A 21,000-nucleotide genomic window follows, 5' to 3' on the forward strand; every position below is an offset into this window, starting at 1 on the left:
AATTACATGTGAATAATTTTCCCTGTAGAGCATGCAAGGCAGATAAGCAGAGGACCGTCAATGCCCAACACTTATCTTGTGTTCTCCTTTCACGGTAGTTAATGTGTTGAATATATTGTACAAGAGAACATCAATATCATACAAGTATTTCCAAATCTTAGTTACCAAACCACAATACTATGCTATATACGTATACACACTAGCACTGTGCCGGCCAGTTCTCAATAATAGAATATGTCAATGTGGGTGTGTACCGGAGTGTGTACGCACATTTATTTTATTTGCAGCCCACACAGCTTATGTAACCAAAGTGTATGTATCCATCAGTTGCTGCCACTGCTATTTAATTTCAATAACTAAATAGTACAAAGTCTACACTGTCGTCCTGGTGTGGCTGAGGCCATTAGAAACCCACACATGGACTCATTGGTTGCACTGGCAATGATCAATGATTTTTATTGGTTGAGTCTTAAACCAAACAGCAACATTAAAAGACACTGTGTCATTAGAGCTGGGCAATTAACAGAAAACCTATCAAAACTGACATTTGGAATCGATAGGTTAATTACTTTTTTGCCCGTAATATTTTATATAACAAATCAACTATTTATAATGCATTTTTATAATCTACTAAATGATCACTTCACCCTACATTATATTTTGTTGTACAATAATTGAGAAAATAGCCGATCTATTGCATCGCATTGAGCTTGTAGATTTAATTGTAATCGAGGCAAATGTTTTAAATGAAGTCATATCACCCAGCCCTAATGTGAACATTTTCATCTTTAGCATCTATGTGTAAAACCATGCACCATAATAGCAATCAGTCAGGTCCCTACAATAGGCAGCAGGCTTATCAAGACCACATAAATTATGTAAATCACTGTGCCAGGAGACCTACATTATTTTCATTCGTGGCATTTCCTCTTCCAATATCCCATGTGTCTCGAGCTCTCACCAACCCTTTACAATCCAAGGTCCATCAGCAATAGTTTGTTAAATAGCACATAGTTTTAATAAGCTATAAATTATTGTAACATAAATTATTTTAACATGTCCCAGATAATCTAAAATAATCTCAAACAATATACATAACATTTTACAAGTGAACAAAGTACTTACAATAACCAATAGATTAACATTATTTACCACCAGTAGATTTGTGAAAAGAAAAATACAGCTATTTACAGTGTTATTCTGGTGACTATATAAACAATGTTGTAGTTAACTATACAGTACCGGTACATGCTTTACCGTGCCAAGTGCCCAAACATAATTTCACATTTGTCTATCAGCCACAGTTCACTTGAATTCATTATCATTTTTTCCCTGCAATAAAAACATGTGGAGTACGGGTCTGTATTGGGGGGGGGGGGGGGGGGGGTCTTGGCTTTCAAATATTAAAATGTTTTGTTCTGTAATACAAATGCACATTGATAAAATCAAATAATGTCCATTGTCCTCTTGTTTAGGAGCTGTTAGCATGTCCTAAGGTCACAGATGTGAGAGGCAAGGCATTGTTTTAAGGGGTTTTTGTTGGGTATAGTGGTATACAGCCCACACACTCTGCCCTCCAAATCACTCATCCAGGTTTTGTCGTAATCTGTCATATTGGTTCAGATCAGCGCAAACATGGCCAACAGATACAGGATAAAAAGGCGTTAGCAAGACAGAGTCATGTTGTGGCATACTGCTGGAAATTCACCAGAATGCTTTCTTGTTCAAGCCATTACCCTGTGGAATGGAAAGGGAGAATCAGAATGTTAAACTTCAGTCAGTAGTGACTACGTTAGGTTTCCATAGGTGGGCATATGTTTTATCCCTGCTTCTAGTCAGACTGAATTAAATACTTTTGGGGAAATTAGACAGTGACATATTTGATACTTCTCTCATCACAGTGTGATGTGAGCTTGTAGATTGTCTATTTTCAATATTTGTTGTATGATGAAGTAGGCCAGTGATACTCAACCTCAGGCCCGCGGGCCACATCAGGCCCGCGGGACCATTATGACTGGCCCACCAATGAAAATCTAAAAAAAATAAAAAAAAATCTGGAAAATGAAATAAAAATAAATAAATCTGAATGAAGTTATCTTTAATTACATTATTATAAGTAATACTATTAGAGTTGTACTATTACTCGAACGAAAATAAAAGCTTGGGGGGGGGGGGGGGGGGGGAGATGCAATGCAAATGAAAGACATACTGTGTATCCCTATTCCCTGACATAATTTTATAGCTAAACGGACAGAATTCTATTTTATTTGAATGATGAAACCCAGCTGCCATTAATAGTTGGAAATGGAAATGGTAATTGCGGAAATTGCTCTTCACTTATAGCTATCTATTTTCAGGTAGATTGTTTTATTTTACTCAGTCAGCCATATCACTACTCATTTTTTTTCATGAAAAAGGTCATAGCTGGGTAATCTATTTTCAGGCAAATTGTGTTTATTGTATTTTATTTTACTCAGCCATAACAATTTATTTTCTGTTAACCAACTTGCTGGCTGGCAGGCAGGCAGACAGCTACTCATAGACAGGCAGACAGACAGACAGCTACTCATGGAGAATTGGACAGGCAGGCAGTCAGACAGCTACTCATAGACAGGCAGACAGACAGCAACTCATGGAGAATTGGACAGGCAGGCAGACAGCTACTCATGGACAATTGGACAGGCAGGAAGGCAGACAGCTACTCATAGACAGACAGACAGCTACTCATGGACAATTGGACAGGCAGGAAGGCAGACAGCTACTCATAGACAATTGGGCAGGCAGGCAGACAGCTACTCATAGACAGACAGACAGCTACTCATGGACAATTGGACAGGCAGGAAGGCAGACAGCTACTCATAGACAGGCAGACAGACAGCTACTCATGGACAATTAGGCAGGCAGGCAGACAGCTACTCATAGACAGGCAGACAGACAGCTACTCATGGACAATTAGGCAGGCAGGCAGACAGCTACTCAGACAGGCAGACAGACAGCTACTCATGGACAATTGGACAGGCAGGCAGGCAGACAGACAGCTACTCATAGACAGGCAGGCAGACAGCTACTCATAGACAGGCAGACAGTAAGACAGCTACTCATTGACAGACAGACAAATAACTACTCATGGACAGACAGACAGACAGGCAGGCAGGCAAAGAGCTACTCATGTTATGTTATTATGTTATTATAACAGCTACTCATGTTATGTGCAATAATTTGTGCAGTTATGGAAACAGCTCTTTGTGTTTATGCAAGAAAATGTAACACATTTATTTATTTACATATTGCATGCACATTGTACTTTGATACATTTTGCGAAAATAAAGCAATTGAAAGAGAGAAGTTATCAAGTATCATTAATGTCGTAATTTTATCTACTGGCCCCTGGCCCCTTGCCATTTTTGTAATGTGGCCCACAGGTAAATCTATTTGAGTATCCCTGAAGTAGGCTACCTACATTGCCTGCATGTGACAGTCCAGACGTGGGCAGGTGCTCAGGTGCTCGAGACAGGGAGTTGTTACTACTCTGGTTTACAGACGGGACTGATGCCCTGGGAAAGATTGTCTCCTGGGTCTGGTCCCTCTGAAGAAACGGAGACACACACACACACACACACACACACACACACACACACACACACACACACGGTTATCATCACAAAGATCATTTCAGTGGCACAACAGATGTTATGATTTTTGGAGTGCATCAGTGCAATGTGTGAGAATGAACTCACATTAGCCAGACTCTTTGTAATCAGGGCTAGTTCAGTTGGCTGGTACACACAGCTTCTTAATTGACCATTATAGGCACCATATGGAGATGCAGGCTTCTTGTCCGCTAGCCAGGAAAACGGGAAGAGGAGAGGTTTTAATGACAGAGTTAACAATGGCATTTCACAGGAAAATCCTGTTGAAGATGATTTGGGGGTTTAAGTTTTAGTTCCCTGTGTGGTGAGTATGAATAAAGTCAAACAAACAAAACGTCAGAAAAATCCTAAACTCAATGCACTTTAGTAACATCTGCCATTGTTTGAAGATAACACATGGACCATGATCTCTATGGCAACAGCTCATAAAACACAGTCAAGTCCACCATGATCGCATGGTTAAATTGAAAGACAATTTGCTGTGCATATCAGGAACACATCACAAAAGCACACCATAGAAACTTGGTAACCTATTATTTAGTTATGCGACAAGAATGTCAGAGATTATAACTAGATTAGATTCAATCAACTTGGGCAACATCCCACTCTCAACCTGTTTCTCTCTCTAAAGGTTTTCCCCAATTATGTTAGATCATCAGACAAAGCTCAGCAAACATAGCAGGTAAACCCAATGCCACTCTGAGCTTTGTTTAGCCTTTGTCAACAGTAACTCTATTGTATTTGGAGTAGAACTGATACAATAAGATAGGCCAAAATGTTACTGATCCTGTCACTGGGGAAATTCAGGTGTCAGCAGCAACAACAGCAGTACGGATCAAACAGCATACTGGTAAGAGTAGAGAGATTACAGCTATAAAAGTAAACTTGATTTATACTTTGTCTTACTGTACGACAGCATCACTGAATGAACATTATTTGATGGAGCATAACTTATGCTCCATCAAATAAATTCTGCACTTGGTCTGTATACTCAGTTAACATGCAGTAATGCTCTACCAAAAGACATAAAAGAATGTGACACCTTACCCTCCTTCAAAACCGCCATAAAAGAGCATATTTGTGCCAATAGTAACGGATTGATTAATACCAGAAATGAACCCCCCACCCCCAACGGTTTACTGTACACATGTTTTAGTGTTGATGCTGTCTAGGATATAATTTTATTGTATGTCTTTAAAATGTCTATGAATTGAATACACAATGGAAAAGTCCCTCAGGACTTTGTGTTATCCTTTTAGCACCATATAATCGTACCACTGTGCCATTTGCAAACTGTTAATAAATCATTCAATCAGGTGTATTCAATCAGATATAATATAAGCGTACATCTATCACCTATGAATGTTATCAACAGTGGATAAGAAGAGACTGTATGCCAGCCTGTATCTGAATAACAATGCAGTCTTATCAAAGGTGAATATAATGAGTAGGCTACAGGCCTACTATGTATTGTAAAGTATACCAACATTGAACCTTTTTCGGTTGAGTAGGGAACATAATTATAACCTTGGGAACATAGGGAGGACCCCAGAAGAGTCTTCACATTGTAATATGCTGTATGATGGAAATGATGTTTGGTGGTGGTTATTATTAAAGGAAAACATCAAGCGATCCTCAAATAACTGTAATTGTGTGGCTATGCATCTGACCAACAGACTGTGTGATGGTGAAGAGGCAGATGATATTTGGAGATATCCAGGAGGCTTCGAACTATGAATGGTTCACAGAGTTGGGGGAAGTGGCCTAATGTGCTCACATTTCATTCAACGTGAGGCAGGTCTGAACTGATAAGGTTCTGTCTGTATGGTTCGGTGGTCATTTGATGTACACCAAAGTGTAAATATGTACAGCAGCATGTGATTTACATCAGTGTTGTTGCTAGGAGATAGTTGGTCAACTTAAAAAAAGAAATACATACAAAATATTAAATAATAAAAACCCAACCCAACACCTGACTTGAGACATGTGCAATTGTGGATATGACAAGAGTTTATGTATCTTTCCCCCCAATGTTTTTATTTTCTCCGTCAACATTCTTTTGACTCCGCCATGCTATTGTCCAGTGAAAAAGTTTAGGTAGGCCAGCAGACATTTGTCCTAAAAAGGGCTTGATGTATGAATGACACAGATTCATTGTTCATCTTACTCTACTAAGGTCTAATTTTGAATTCTGGGACAGCAAGCTTAATTCCTAAACCAACACCAGGCATTAATCACATGGGCACTGCCAGAAAATAATGCACATGGACAGAAACCAATTCATCATTTTGGTAGCAGGCCTCTGGTCAGGTCAGGGACATTTAAATAGTCTTCCATGACTTTAGTGGGAAGGTGAACAAGAACAATAGTTTAAGACTTTTTTATTTTTATTCCACTATTTTGTAACCCTTTTTTTCACCCACTGTCTATCTAATGTAATCCTGGGCTCTACACTCGCTTTGCCAACCTGGCGAGAGCAATGGACTGACCTCATGCTTTCTTCAATGCATGCAAGGCCCTTCTTTTCACCTGACAGGGGGCGCGTGGAAGGAACACATTATTCCAACCAGTTCCTTTCCCCTCCATAAGGCGCCCCAGCTGGCCAAGTGTAGGCAGTTTAGAGACCAGCATTACTGCATATTTTTGTGAGGGTACCTAAATACCCTAGGAGACACGGGGAGAACATGCAAAATCCACACAGAAAGGCCCTTTCGCCAACCCCACTTCAGGTATGGGCACTGATGACACGTCGGAGTGTCCCCAGCGGGAATCGAACCCAGGACCTTCTAGCTGCGAGGCGACAGCACCACCGACTGTGACACCGTGCCTCCACTCTTCACGATTCAATGCATCCCAAGTATTTAATGTAACACAGTGGTTCTCAAAGTGGAGTCTAGGGACTCCAAGCAAAGTCAATATAGCATCAAAACAACTTACCGATAACCACTTTAACCTGAAGAAATAACCAATCTATAGTCGTTATATTTTAAGATGGGGTCTGCAGCGAAATACATATTGTACCCGCTTTGAATGTTATGCATATTTATTAGATTTTTCCTGAGAATACAACATAGAATGTCCTTTAGGGCTAATTTCTTTACTTTATAGTACCCCTGAATTTCAAATAAACATAACAATGAATAATGTGGCGTACTGTACCTGCACTAGGTTCATCCACAGAGAAGGCTTTATTCTCCATATACACGTGCTGCTGTTCCTTGAGAATGTTGTCATAGACCAGGCTCCTTGCAGGGTAGACGATATCTCCATCATGGGGCTGCTCATGGTCTGGGTCGGCCTGCGTGGTTAGACAACAGATTTCTGGGATGGTGTAGAGAATGAGGAAGACCCACGCATTGGACACCAAGGCTACAGCGAGGGTAGGGTCATCCCAGCTGGGGTCACCGACAACCCGGTTCCCATGGACGTACATGACAATCCAGGCCACCCAGATGGCCATGGTGAAGGCCCCCGTTGTCAGGATGAAGGCCCCGTCTCGACGCCACTTCTTGTGCTTGTTGGTGAGGGATGGCACAGCTATTAACACCACAGCCACCAGCAAAGCCATCACATAGATCAGTGCCATCACAAAGTCCTGATTGGCGATGCTGCAGGAGAGATTGGTGATGCCAGTGAGGGGGCTCCTGGCCATGGTGATGACCAACCACTCCGTGTTGATGATGACCTCTACCAGCCAGAGCGCCAGGGCCCCCGCACACAGCATCCAGCCTCTGGGCCCCCAGCCCTGACGCTCCAGCAGGACGAGCCACAGCGCGTGCATCACCAGGCAGGCCAGGCAGCCGGCAAACAGCACCCCGAAGAGAAACCTCCGCGCGGCACACGTGGTGAAGTCCCGGCCCACGATGAAGGCAAACGTGAGAGCAAAAAGTCCAAGAGTGAAGACGACAACGCCGGCCTGCAGGGCCACCATACACTTCCTCTTCTTGTCGGTAACAAAGGGCAGGCTGGCCATGAGAATGATGAGCAGGACAAAAGACGTCACCACGCCAGCCGCGGCCAAGGCCTCCACCACGATCCCCCACACTGCAGCCAGGTCACACAGGTTGTAGTACATGGAGGTGACAGAGGCACCACACCCATCGGGAGCACGGGTAGGGTCGATGGCTTCCTTTTTTGAGTCCATGTTTACCTAACTTCTCTACTGGTGCACACCTGGCTGGAATCTGAGACAAACACAACACAGACAAAACATTAAAGGTTATTTCATGTGAAGGAAATTATCAGTCCAACATGTCCAATGATGTACAATATTGATTCCACTTTCATTTCTTACATAGACTGCCCTCAATCGAAAAGAGAATGGATGTAATTTGCCAACAAATCCAGTATAACTGGACTTGGACGTATTTGATGTGACTCTGCCTTCCTGTTATTTGACCTGACCTGTGTCCCTTTCTTCTCTATTCTCTTTTCCCTATTCTAACTCTTCCTGTAACTGCAATGTTGAGAGCTTGCATAGAAAATAATTCCACCCACTCTTTTGCACCTGTAATCATTTGATGTGCCAATGAAGTTGATTCTGTATAGAAGATAGAATGCATCCAGTCAGTGAATTTTAATAAACTGTATAGCTGTTCTGACATTCTGTTGCATCCAGTCAGTGAATTTTAATAAACTAAATAAACTGTATAGCTGTACATACACACACACACACACACACACACACACACACACACACACACACACACACAGGGCTATATCTTGCGCCACCCCTTAACCCTTATCCCTAAACTTATTTGCCATTTAATAGCTGATCTACAAGCTCACAATGTGTACATGTAGATCGGCTATTTTAAAATGATTTTCAAAATAGTAAAGGATGGCAAATATGTTTAGGGATAGGCCCTAAGGGATAAGGGTGGCGCAAGATGGAGTAATGCCCTTATAGCCTCAGTGACTCCCTACGCATATTTCTTCTGGATTTGGTTTTAACTAAAGTCCCAAAACAAAATTCACCATAACACAGGCACATCTACTAGGCCTATATCATTGGGGGAGGCATCATACAGATATTCACACAAAAAAAAACAATGAATGGTTATTATTTAAGAATTAAGAATGTATTTAATTTACATTGCTTCAGTCATCAAATCAATAATCATGCAGGCGTTTAGCGTTTTAAAGTAGGCTTAATGTACCCATCATTTTCCATTAATGCTAGTAAAGCAAGCGTGATAAAAGTAAGGGAGGACCCACACCCCCGCTTATGGGGAGTCCCTCCACCCCCCAAAAAATCTCCTCGATTCTCATAGTCCAATGTTGGCAGACCTGGCGTCGTCCTGTCCTACCTTTACCAAAAGTTGAAATGTAACTCGTCTACTCTTCGCTTCAACACAACATGGGTGTTCCAGTTCAGGTCAGCGGTCAGGTAGGCTAAATTAGCTGCAGAATCGAAAATCCATAAATAAGGAAATCTGTTCTAACGATGTGAGATTTCATTTGTAATTGTAGCCTACCAAGTGAGAAATGCAGGCGAAGTTCTGCGCGATCCAATTTCCAATGTCAACTCAAGTCTGTCCTACTCGTCAGGATTTAGTGGGTCTACTGGTTAAATATTCTGTATTCTTTACGGATTCCGAGATATCATAGGATGATAGGCCTATATTCATATTCTCGATCCGCCTGCAGCTGCAGCACCATCATTCAATCATTCACTTGTTGCGTGTTGGAGCACACCTCATTGCATTGCCCTCACTAGTCACCTCATTTCAAAGTGAACCCAACTCAGTTCCTAGTGGTTCCTAGTACTTCAGCTTTGCATACTTATGCGATTGCGATTAGCCTATTAAACCACCTTATTTTTCATAAACCAGCCTAAGTCCATAACAATAGCCACAGTATTACAAAAGTGTCCCATTTGTGCTGATTATACACCTTTTTGGTCCAGCTTGTTGTGGTGTTTGTGTGACTTGTGTCATGTAAGGACCGCAATGATTTAATAGGTAAAAATAGGCTATGAAAACAGAATGCTGTAAGAAATAACGACCTTCTGTTGATGGAATATATCCCAGTTAAGTAAATAAAAAGTTTTTTTCCTAAGAAGAGAACATTTAAACCACTATAACATAGTGGTTTAATACTTATATGGTTTAATACAAATTAAACCAACCTTCATCAGAGAATAGAGTGTAGAGCCACCTGGTGGGTGATACTGATATAAATTAAAACCAACACAAATTACAACAACTAAGCCTACATTTCATTCCCGATCAGTTGCAACTTGCAAGCCATTCATTTTATAAAGAGGAAGGGTGAATAGGCTGTAAAGTCTTTAGTTTAATTATCATCTTTAGATGATCTACTCTGAAATACTATCATGATCAGGAGTGTTGTGCTGGAAGACTACCTTATAATATCTCATGATTAGGTGAATAGTTGTATTATAGCCTACTTTACAGCTAGATTAAAAGCATAGTATAGCAGAGTGGCGCTCAGCCTCAGCTAATATCAGTCTAGTATCTCCCTCAAAACATAAATAAAATAAAGTTTTCAATCAATCAAATCATAGGTATATTCCTTTGGCTTTAATAGTGGTTTCCACGTGGGAGACCTGGGTTTGATTCCCAGGTGTTACAATAGCACTTGTTACTATTGTTCTCAGTTATGCACTTTGTAGTAGGCTACAGTTCTAAAAACGGTGACGGTCCAAATGGACCCATGTTATATCAGTGTCTGTCTGGGCAGAGTGATTAGATTAAAAACCACATGGTTACAGCATTTGAGGATTTTCACAAGAAAGTCCAGGGACTTATTTCCATTGAGGTCCTCTCACATTTAACAGATGAATAAGTTAAAAATGCTTTACAATACAAAAACATATGACGAGTACATGTATACATAACATAACATAAAACAAGGGCTCCCTTATCTATCCTATACAAATGACTATATACCTTTTCCAATAGACATGCCTGTTCTGCTGTTTAAAATACCTCAGATTCACTTTGAATTTAGTTTGACTGTGCTGATCTTTAAAAGCGAAGTTGAGAATAACAAGAACATAACTCACAGAGAAAATATTATTTTCAAGGTGAGTGCATTGTTCTCTTACTCTGTCCACCCATCACCCAATGTTTATGACCTGCTAAGTGCTAAATATAACATACATTATTCTAACCCTTTTGATAGCAAGATGATATTGTTTTTTGGAAATGACTCAATATACCTACAGAAGAACCAAAGTCATGCAGTTATAAAACAGCCACCATCTGTAGCAATGGTTGATGGCTCAGGATTTTGCGCTGTACAATGCTACAAGCACAATAACTTAATAACTTTATAGCCAAGGCTTTCAGAATTTAAGGCTTTCAGCGTTCAAATGTATCAAGTGCCTGCATCAAAAGCCTCTTCCTGTGGACAATGTTTTGAGGGCCTTGTTAACCACTTTTAACCTGCCGTTCCCAATACTTTGGGCATGTCATTATAGGCAAGAAGACAAAGAAAGTTCCAAAATAGCGAAAGTAGCAGACCTACAAATTTGCATCATGTTGTGAGTTGTCGATTGGCTTTTTTCATTATTTGTAGAATTGTAGAAGTACAACAAAGTATATACAGTAGGTGGTTCTGGTTCATGACCTTGGATTTGAGCATGCGAAGGTCATGGTTTTCACACCTTATTGGTGGTGGCCCGGCATTCAGCATTCATGCTGCGTGATGGAGAACATTGAGGCAATCGATCCATCAGCGGAATTCCTCCCGAGGGGTGCTTTTACAAATTTGGCAGCTTGTCAATCCATTCCCCTCTGTTTGCGATCCTGTTTAGCAATTGTCTTAGTAGAAGCTGGTCACGATGGAGAGAGAAAAACGACCTGTCCTTGACCGTTGTCACACGGAAATACTTTAAAATATAAATGGAAAATTGAATTTTATTGGTCTGTGCCTGTTGATCTAATGCAGCCCTTTTAGATGCATGGTGCTTAATGTACAGTATATTCTGTTTCCATTCAGTCAATATGTGACTATAGTATAAACCACAAACATATAAATAGTTTTTCATAGAGATACAGAATGTAATGATGTATTAGCTGGCGAACCTGCAAGCACTACGGTGGTCCCATATCACAGATATTATGTGACTCATATATAGGTCACGTATACATACTATAGGTCTACATCAGGGGTGGGCAACTGGCGGCCCGGGGGCCACATCCTTAACTTAATGCGGCCCTCAGGTTAATGTCAGAATACTGATATAATATATAAAGGCATTTGAAATGTCATGAAAATGTTAATTTTCAGGATTCCAATTCAAAAATAGAAAAAATTCAAGATTTCAATTCGAACATGAGCTTGTAGATCTGGCTATTTTTGCTACGACAGCAATATATGGCCCTAGGCAGTTGGTGTGGAAATATAGTGGCCCTCTCCATCGTCAAAAAGTTGCCCACCCCTGGTCTACATGAATCCTATTCTATACCTACCTGGAGTTGACTGCCAGTAGTCAGGTTTATTGTACAGTAGCAGGCTTCATTAGAGCACCTCAGCAGCTATCTGTCCTCTGAGAACATGTCAGGTTATTCATAGCAATGGCTCAGGTAAAAGTCTCACAGGAAATCTCTTCTCTTGCATTCTTACCGCATCCTAGCTGGCCTTAGGGCTCTTGCTCAATCCAATTCCCTCTGAGATTATACTGTCTTGGCTTGGTCTGTCTGTCTGTCTGTCTGTCTGTCTGTCTGTCTGTCTGTCTGTCTGTCTGTCTGTCTGTCTGTCTGTCTGTCTGTCTGTCTGTCTGTCTGTCTGTCTGTCTGTCTGTCTGTCTGTCTGTCTGTCTGTCTGTCTGTCTGTCTGTCTGTCTGTCTGTCTGTCTGTCTGTCTGTCTGTCTGTCTGTCTGTCTGTCTGTCTGTCTGTCTGTCTGTCTGTCTGTCTGTCTGTCTGTCTGTCTGTCTGTCTGTCTGTCTGTCTGTCTGTCTGTCTGTCTGTCTGTCTGTCTGTCTGTCTGTCTGTCTGTCTGTCTGTCTGTCTGTCTGTCTGTCTGTCTGTCTGTCTGTCTGTCTGTCTGTCTGTCTGTCTGTCTGTCTGTCTGTCTGTCTGTCTGTCTGTCTGTCTGTCTGTCTGTCTGTCTGTCTGTCTGTCTGTCTGTCTGTCTGTCTGTCTGTCTGTCTGTCTGTCTGTCTGTCTGTCTGTCTGTCTGTCTGTCTGTCTGTCTGTCTGTCTGTCTGTCTGTCTGTCTGTCTGTCTGTCTGTCTGTCTGTCTGTCTGTCTGTCTGTCTGTCTGTCTGTCTGTCTGTCTGTCTGTCTGTCTGTCTGTCTGTCTGTCTGTCTGTCTGTCTGTCTGTCTGTCTGTCTGTCTGTCTGTCTGTCTGTCTGTCTGTCTGTCTGTCTGTCTGTCTGTCTGTCTGTCTGTCTGTCTGTCTGTCTGTCTGTCTGTCTGTCTGTCTGTCTGTCTGTCTGTCTGTCTGTCTGTCTGTCTGTCTGTCTGTCTGTCTGTCTGTCTGTCTGTCTGTCTGTCTGTCTGTCTGTCTGTCTGTCTGTCTGTCTGTCTGTCTGTCTGTCTGTCTGTCTGTCTGTCTGTCTGTCTGTCTGTCTGTCTGTCTGTCTGTCTGTCTGTCTGTCTGTCTGTCTGTCTGTCTGTCTGTCTGTCTGTCTGTCTGTCTGTCTGTCTGTCTGTCTGTCTGTCTGTCTGTCTGTCTGTCTGTCTGTCTGTCTGTCTGTCTGTCTGTCTGTCTGTCTGTCTGTCTCACAATAAGTGAGAAAATAAATTTGTATCTAGATTTTGTAATGATTTATTATATTGCCATATGCCACATTGCCAATATATAAAAAGCTTTTGATCAGGCTAATGGCCCATTAGCTCACATACAGTATCTAGTGACCGGTGATGGCTACAGCTTGTTTGTGTGATAAGAGTTAAAAATATATATTTTTGTCCCCAACAGGGGGGACTTTAAAGCTCAGCAGAAATTAAAGGCCACTTTAAACATAATACATATTTGAGGTCAAGGTCATTAGTGCCAACGTACCAATGTCATACCTGACTGTTACCCCACTTTCAGCATATCCCAACTATAGGGTTCATAGGGTTCTACGTTGCTATGTGGCTCTTAATCCGGAGCAGTTATAGTGCTTATTATTGATTGGCATTGCCCCATCATGGCAATTAGCATTTTCCCTGCCTGCAGCAAGCCATTAATTCCATTCCCAGTTGGTGCTGTGTTGGTGCGCAGCACGCATATTTATTTAGCAAAACTGCCCAAAAGAACATGTTGACACACACACACACACGCACACACACGCACGCACACTTGAACGCATGCGTGGCTGTTGCCAACGTTGCATTATATATTATACTATGTATGCTGTTAAAAGAGACAACTGAAATCTCTAATCCTTAACTGCATTATGGAATTATCATATTGAAACAGATTTCAATAGAATTGTGGTTTTTGGGGTAATTTTATATGAACCTTCGAACTGTAGTCGATTTGTCTGTTCGTTCATATGTCAAATTCTTCAAGAACATTATATGCCAATTAGCACACACAAGGCCAGGTATATTCTGGTTTGCCACCCCATTTTCTCAAAACCTCAACTAGCCAGACTTAGAAAATGAATTGTGCCAATTTAAAAACATCTCATAAAATGGATTTGACTCAAGAAGAAAAGCTGACACGGACATTGAGAGCCTTAATTACTTTTCGGCAAATATTCTCTATGGTACACTACAGTAATTAACAGACTAATTATTAGTCATATATTCCTCAACTAGGGATCAGAGAGTGCAATGTCAGCATGAACCTGAACCTAACCCTATTCCTAAACTTAAAAGAACCGCGGAACCGTGCGGTCGGCGGAAAAGATGGAGGGGCGAGATGGTTTAGGGGCGACCGTACCTGATACCAAGGTGAAGACCATGTCTGGGATGTGTCTTATGCATTGACTACCTGCTCCTATGCACCTGTTCTTTGAAGTAGGCCCTGCAAAATGACCTTTTTAACTAGGCATGACACAAATACATTTCATCATTAACTTTACCTAACCATCTCGATATTTAAACTTCTCCACAGCGTCGATGTGATCCATGTCTCCATCTGGCCCAGTGCCACCAACCAATTCCTTGCAACATCCAAAAAGGGAGAAATTCAAAATCAAAGCCGTCGTCATGGTAACGCCCCTGCCAGCTTCCACCAATCAATGGTGTCCCTGAGGTTGCGATGATGTGCTGAGGGAAAGGCCAGCGTCCTACATAAAGAGTGTGGGACAGGGAGTCGGGCGCCAAACATACCCGACGAAAGCCACGGCAGCAAGGACACCGAGCACTTGAATACTAGGAACAGGACACGGATCGAAGAGAAGCTGGGAATAGAGGACAAGGCATGGCGCGCTCATGTGAACAAGGAGGCTCTCCCTGGGTCTATGCCGGCACCCTGCTCATTTCACTCTACTTCCACTCTGTTGCAGTTGGAGGAGGTAAGATGCTGCATCAAAAGACCAGTCTGTGTCCAGCTCAGGGATTAGATCTTGTCCCTCCTAGCACTTCTTATGTTGTCTTCCATTGCAAGAGAAGAGCTGTATTGTTCTATTTCAGTCCAGCTTCCCCCCATATACTGTCAGTGGGCAGTAGGGCACACAGCATGAGTGCTCAACCAGCCTCAGGGCGAGGGTGGGGGGGGCATCTACTCTGTTTTATCCTGTCCTCATCTTTCTCTACTGTGTGCAGGGAAAGGCAGTCCAATCTATTTTCTGTGAACGAATTCTGTGATACTGCACGTCTGCACAGCACAGTGGTAGATTAATGCTACGGAAAAGGTTTCTTATAGCAATAATTGTAGTACAAAATGTGTAATTTAATGGTTACACTGATCTGAAGAGAGACTTCTTCATAATTCATTTTCCTGCATTTCTATTTCATGGGGTCTGGGAGGAAAATGCAATTTGGATCATATAACTGATAGGTTCACCTTTTCCCTAAGAATAAATGTGAACATGTTTTCTTTATGGCTGAACCATAAAACTTGAATGTCAAAGTCATTTGTCACTGCCCTCAAAGCTCAGCTGGCTCAGGGTGCCCTGGCTTTACTAATTGGACAAAGGTTACTTTGAAGACAAGTAAGGCATCTTGATGGTGGTGGAGATATAAGCACTGGAATCCAGCCCAGGGAGTCAGCAGTGCTCCCCCTGTGTCTCATTATACCCCCACCAGCAGTCCAATAAGGCTGCTGATGGCTGTGGCAGCAGAGGATGGAGGAAGCAGCTTGTCATGCTGGGTCTTTCATGTGTGATACTCCAGTATCTCTGCCACATGTACTTATGCTCAACAGCATCAAGAGAAGCAGCCACCGTTGTGTGTCAAAACTTGGAACATTTTGAAACACCTAGCATCTAATCATGCTTTCAGAGCTGGCACCCATCATTTTTTCTGTTTAGATACAGTAGTTGGATAGCAGGGTAAAACATCACAAAAATAGCAAATATACAACAGTATACACCCTCTACTAATAACCTGCACTATTGTAGAACAACTTAACATAATAATAAGAATACACACAATAATCATTTGGCTACAGTACCCCACCCTACACTTGGACAAAAAAGAAAGCAACCAGTATACAGCATATATGCCAATAGCCTGCATTATTCATAGCAAAAAGACATTAAAGTATCTGTTCCTATGCTTCACAAAACAAATGTATTGAGAGCACAATTGTAACCTGTGCATATCTGTTTTACTCTGATGTAGTGTCACTTTTTAGCTACCCTAACCCACTCCTGAGCTGATGTCAATCTGGATCAAATTTCTGGGTTTGTGATATTTCAGTCTCAAGAGGAACTGGGTTAACACAACAGCCTGTAAAAATAATGGATGGTGCCAAAGTAGACCAGCATATCAAACTGCTATGGTTTAAGAAGTCTATGCAAGGCTCACTGGTGTAGCGGTCCATGCACCTAGGCTACAATGTAGCCTGACAGCGTGTTGTGGGTTTGAGTCCTGATCCCGACGGCCTTTGCCGTGTGTCACTCCCCATCTCTCTCTGCCAATTCCCTGTCAGCCGAAGGTCCTATCTATAATAAAGGCATAAAAGCCCCAAAATAAATATATGCAAGCTAATGTGTTTTATTAAGGTCTGAGGTACAAATTGTAAAATAAGCCAAAGACCTCAATAAAATCGCATGAGAGGTGAATTAACCAGCATGGGTTTAAGTTGTTAATTCACCAAATCTTATTGTAGAAAATAGGCGATCTACAAGCTCACAATGCATTGCAGTTTGACATGTTTCTGATCATGTAGATCAGTTATTTATTTTTCTCTGAATGTTCGCCTATTATTTCATGTCCAGAAAAGGGACGCTAGGGCCATGTGGTTAAAATGGACTTGATACAAATTTCCCAAATAGCAAATTACGAGTGGTTTCTACTCAAACACAAGACAATAGTGTGAATACTGGCAAACATGTGATATTGATGATGCTGTGCGTTGTTGCACTCTCTTCCACAGCTGCTCTGAAACAGGAGGCAGTGTTGGAGAACAGTCAATATGTGCTCAACCACACCATGACCTTGGTGCAGCGTATGGACAGCCTGCTGACCTTGGGAAATGGTAGTGACGTCACACTCCGGATACAGACCATGAGCTCGGATGAAGTTAAGGTGATCCAGGCCCACACCCTGGTGCTCTCCCTGCAGAGCGACGTGTTTGAGGAAATGCTGCTCAACCACAACGCCAGTGCCCTCGTTCTGAGAGAGACTGCGGACTGTGCCGCCGTCTTTGACAAGTTTGTAAGGTGTGAACAGCAGGAAGCAGTCTGTCAGTCAGGCTGGAGAACAGACAGTGATAACCACTACACACAGACACATGCATGCATGCGCACGTGCGCGCGCGCACACACACACACACTAGTCTAAATCTGACGAAATCGTCTTGGAGTGACTCCGATTTAGGTAGAAAAATCCCACAGCTGAATATATCACACCCCATAGATATTATGCTTGTGTTTTGTGACCATCTGTGACTGTTCCGGCCTTTTTCCTCCCTGCAGGTATCTGTACTGCGGTGACATCTCAGTGCGGGTGGATCAGGCCATTCCTCTGCACAAGTTGGCCAGCAAGTACCATGTGTGGGGCTTGCAGCAAGGTCTGACCCAGTATATGACACAGCATCTGTCAAGCGATTCTCCCACGGGCCACGTGGTCTGCTGGTACCAGTACGCTGTGCAAATTGGGGACTTGGCCCTTCGGGACAACTGCCTGCAGTACCTGTCCTGGAACCTGTCCTCTGTGTTGCAGAGTGCAGAGTGGGGTTCAATCAGCGAAGACCTGGTACTGTCCCTGCTCCAGCGCTCCGACCTCATTCTGCAGAGTGAGCTGGAGCTCTATGAGGCTCTGGAGGCTTGGATAGGCCAGAACCGACCTGCTAGCTTGACCGTAGAGAGTGCTCTAAGGGCGATCCGGTACGGCATGATCCCTCCTCAGCACCTCTTCCGTCTGCAGAAGCAGTCGGGTCTCATGGTGAAGTATTACGAGTCTGTCCGTGATCTCCTCTATCTGGCATTCCAGTTCCACTCCGCCTCACCCATCCAGCTGGCCAAATTCTTTGATGTCAACTGCAGTATCTTCACCCCACGTAACTACCTGTCATCGTCCTGGGGGTCTCCTTGGATCATCAACAATCCCACTCGTGACGACCGCAGCTTCAGCTTCCAGACACAACTGGGGCCCAGTGGCCATGACACCATTAAGAGGGTGACATGGAATGCCCTCTTCTCCCCCCGCTGGCAACCTCTCAGCGTCAGGTCCACCTACACCGAGGTGGGGGCCATGCTGCCCACCCGTACGGATGGTGGCCGCCCTCGTATCATTGTAACTCCTGCCACTTCCAGTCCAGAATTTGCTGGTGTGAGTTTCCAGAAGACAGTGATTGTGATGGCAAAACAGCAGGGAAAAGTGGTGGTGCGCCATGTGTACAACTTCCACCAAAGCACAGAGGAAGCCGGGGATTTCCTTGTAGATGCTGACCTGCAAAAACGGGGATCAGAGTACCTCATTGATAGCTCCCTCTATCTCCATATTGTAGTAAAACCTCTCTATCATACCCTTATTGTTGCCAGGAAGTGAGGGCAGAATATCTATGTCTATACCTTACCTTACCTTCCGCTGTCCACCCTCTGCTTGCTCAGCTGACACAGTCTCACACACACAATCCTGACCACACTCATATGTCACAACTCCTGATTCTTGGCAAGACCGACATCTTGGGGCGTCTGGGTGGCTCAGGGTTAAAGTTCCTGCCCACCACCGCTGAGAGCATAGGGGTTTTATTCCTCTGCGGTGCATCCGGCTTGGCCAGGCGCTCCAACAAACACAATTGGCCGTGTTTGTGGGTGGGAAGCCGGGCAGGGAGGGCGGTCTCTTCACTCGGTGGGGAGGGCGAACTCTCTCTACACGGTTGTTAGAGCACCTCTCAGTGGGGTGTGGAACTGAGAGGAATAGCAGTATTAAGGCCTCCCGGTGAAACTCGTCACTGTCAGGTGAAAAGAAGCTGCTAGCAACTTCATGTGTATCAGAAGACGTACATGGTTGTCTACACCCTCCCATTATATGACCATGACAAACTACATGAGAGGGGGAACAATAGGATTTTGCATAATGACTAAATTGGGAGAAAAGGAAGGGGAAACATTTATGAAAATTATTGACTACTACATTGTGGATGGCATTTTTGCAATAGTGTTTTGTCTTCCAGCAACTTTAGCAAAGTGACACTTTGACTTGCTGACAGCAATTCAGAAAATAGCAATCACATTTTTCTCCACATAAATCTTTTTTCTTGGTTGATGAAGTTTGTGTATGTGCTGTAGTTTTGTTCTTAAATCTGCAATTTCTTTCATTATAATCACACTTACTGTTACAAACACTTATGCATGTCAAAAAAGGTGCCTATCCTCCTGTTTGCTTTCTACATGTTGAAGTATCCTACAATCCTATTTACATTGTTCCTTTGAATTCTATACAGTCAGTGTAATCTCATACAGTTATTTTTTTCAATTGCACTGATGCATAAGCTATTTAACGAAATTGTATTCATTTTGTGCTATCCTCACATTTGTCCTCACAATGTTTCAAGAAATGCAATAAAGTGAATAAAACAATGAATTATTGTTTGTGGATTAGACGAAAATCATCATGATTTCACCACAATAACAAACATAAGCCTATGCATATGACAGCTTTAACACAGTGCTAGCTGCCGCATAATACTGGACTGGCATTTTCCATGGCATAATTTGTCATTTTAACGTAACATTGTTTTATGTCAAGATGAGCAGCACCTCTGGGTGCGTACAGGCATCTAGGCTCATTTTAACGTAACATTGTTTTATGTCAAGATGAGCAGCACCTCTTGGTGCGTACAGGACAGGCATCTAGGCTCATTTTAACGTAACATTGTTTTATGTCAAGATGAGCAGCACCTCTGGGTGCGTACCATAGAGTTATAACTCTAAGGTGCGTACAGGACAGGCATCTAGGCTCATTTTCAATCAGTAAAGTAAGATTTTACGGCCGATTGGCCACATTTATTATCTACATGACTGGAGCTGAGGCGTGAACGTGGTTTCGTCAGATAACGTTTTTTTCTCAACTGATTCTTGTGGCTTGGGGTCACCTCTTAAGAATTCAAGAGGGTGCTTAGTGATATCACTAGTTATTAACCCCTTAATGCCCAAAACACTCAAAATCCACCAAAAATAGAGTTTTATGGTATTTCATGCAAGATACTTGGTCTGAATGCATCAAATTAGCTTTCTACAGTGTTCATGAATGTGGATATGCACAGTGTATTTCCTTTATGATTCATGCATTATTAAATGATGCATATTATTAACCCCTTCATGCACGAAAACCCTCACATCCTCTTAACGGAACAGGACCTGAAGGTCCAGAAGATGGCACTTGCCTGGAATGCCTATAGCACAAGATGAGGAGAGCGTGGAAATCAGACAAGGGAGAAGACTTTGCAGTATCCCTGTCCTCCTGTTCCATCCAGTGGCGACAACTGTGGGGGTGCTTGGTAGCTGGAGCACCCCTCAAGAAAAGAGGAACACAATATAGCACCCCTGAGCTCCGCTCCCCATGACTGGGGTTTTGCACACGACTCGCACCTTTACGGGGGGTGGTGGGGGCTTGGGCCACTGGGCGCTGGGCGTTGCCTGTTCCCTGTTCACAGAACAGGTATACAAATGTTAATATGGTGGCTTTTGTTTCAACCTAGTATAAAAAGGTAGGTGGCTAGCGCACATCCAGTTCCTGTCTGGTGCTGGACTAAGGTAAGTACACTTAGTACAGTGAAGAGAGGAGAGTCCGCACACAGGTTTGCTCCAAGGAATTGGACCTGG

The 21,000-nt window shown here is 42.8% G+C and overlaps 2 protein-coding genes across 3 annotated transcripts; one reads left to right on the forward strand and one right to left on the reverse strand.

The window, feature by feature from the left end:
* Window positions 1-1,401: 1,401 nt before the first annotated feature.
* Window positions 1,402-9,287, reverse strand: LOC308323545 (G-protein coupled receptor family C group 5 member C-like). The gene is made up of 5 exons (XM_080775272.1): window positions 9,128-9,287; window positions 6,810-7,834; window positions 3,738-3,841; window positions 3,461-3,586; window positions 1,402-1,737 (listed from the first exon to the last, which is right to left on the reverse strand). Exons 2-5 carry the CDS (start codon window positions 7,792-7,794, stop codon window positions 1,705-1,707), a joined length of 1,248 nt encoding a protein of 415 aa, XP_080631398.1. The 5' UTR covers window positions 7,795-7,834; window positions 9,128-9,287; the 3' UTR covers window positions 1,402-1,704.
* Window positions 8,955-18,950, forward strand: btbd17b (BTB (POZ) domain containing 17b). Of its 2 annotated transcripts, none has more exons than XM_080775270.1 (4): window positions 8,955-9,039; window positions 14,676-15,078; window positions 17,106-17,391; window positions 17,647-18,950. In XM_080775270.1, the coding sequence occupies exons 2-4, from the start codon at window positions 14,985-14,987 to the stop codon at window positions 18,719-18,721; spliced, it is 1,455 nt and encodes a 484-aa protein (XP_080631396.1). In that variant the 5' UTR covers window positions 8,955-9,039; window positions 14,676-14,984; the 3' UTR covers window positions 18,722-18,950. The 2 variants fall into 2 exon arrangements, with proteins under 2 accessions (XP_080631396.1, XP_080631397.1); XM_080775271.1 differs by lacking the exon at window positions 8,955-9,039 and adding an exon at window positions 14,384-14,512.
* Window positions 18,951-21,000: the final 2,050 nt, after the last annotated feature.

The sequence above is a fragment of the Protomyctophum bolini genome, assembly GCF_963924005.1.
Source record: "Protomyctophum bolini genome assembly, chromosome: 11".
Taxonomy (NCBI): Eukaryota; Metazoa; Chordata; class Actinopteri; order Myctophiformes; family Myctophidae; genus Protomyctophum; species Protomyctophum bolini.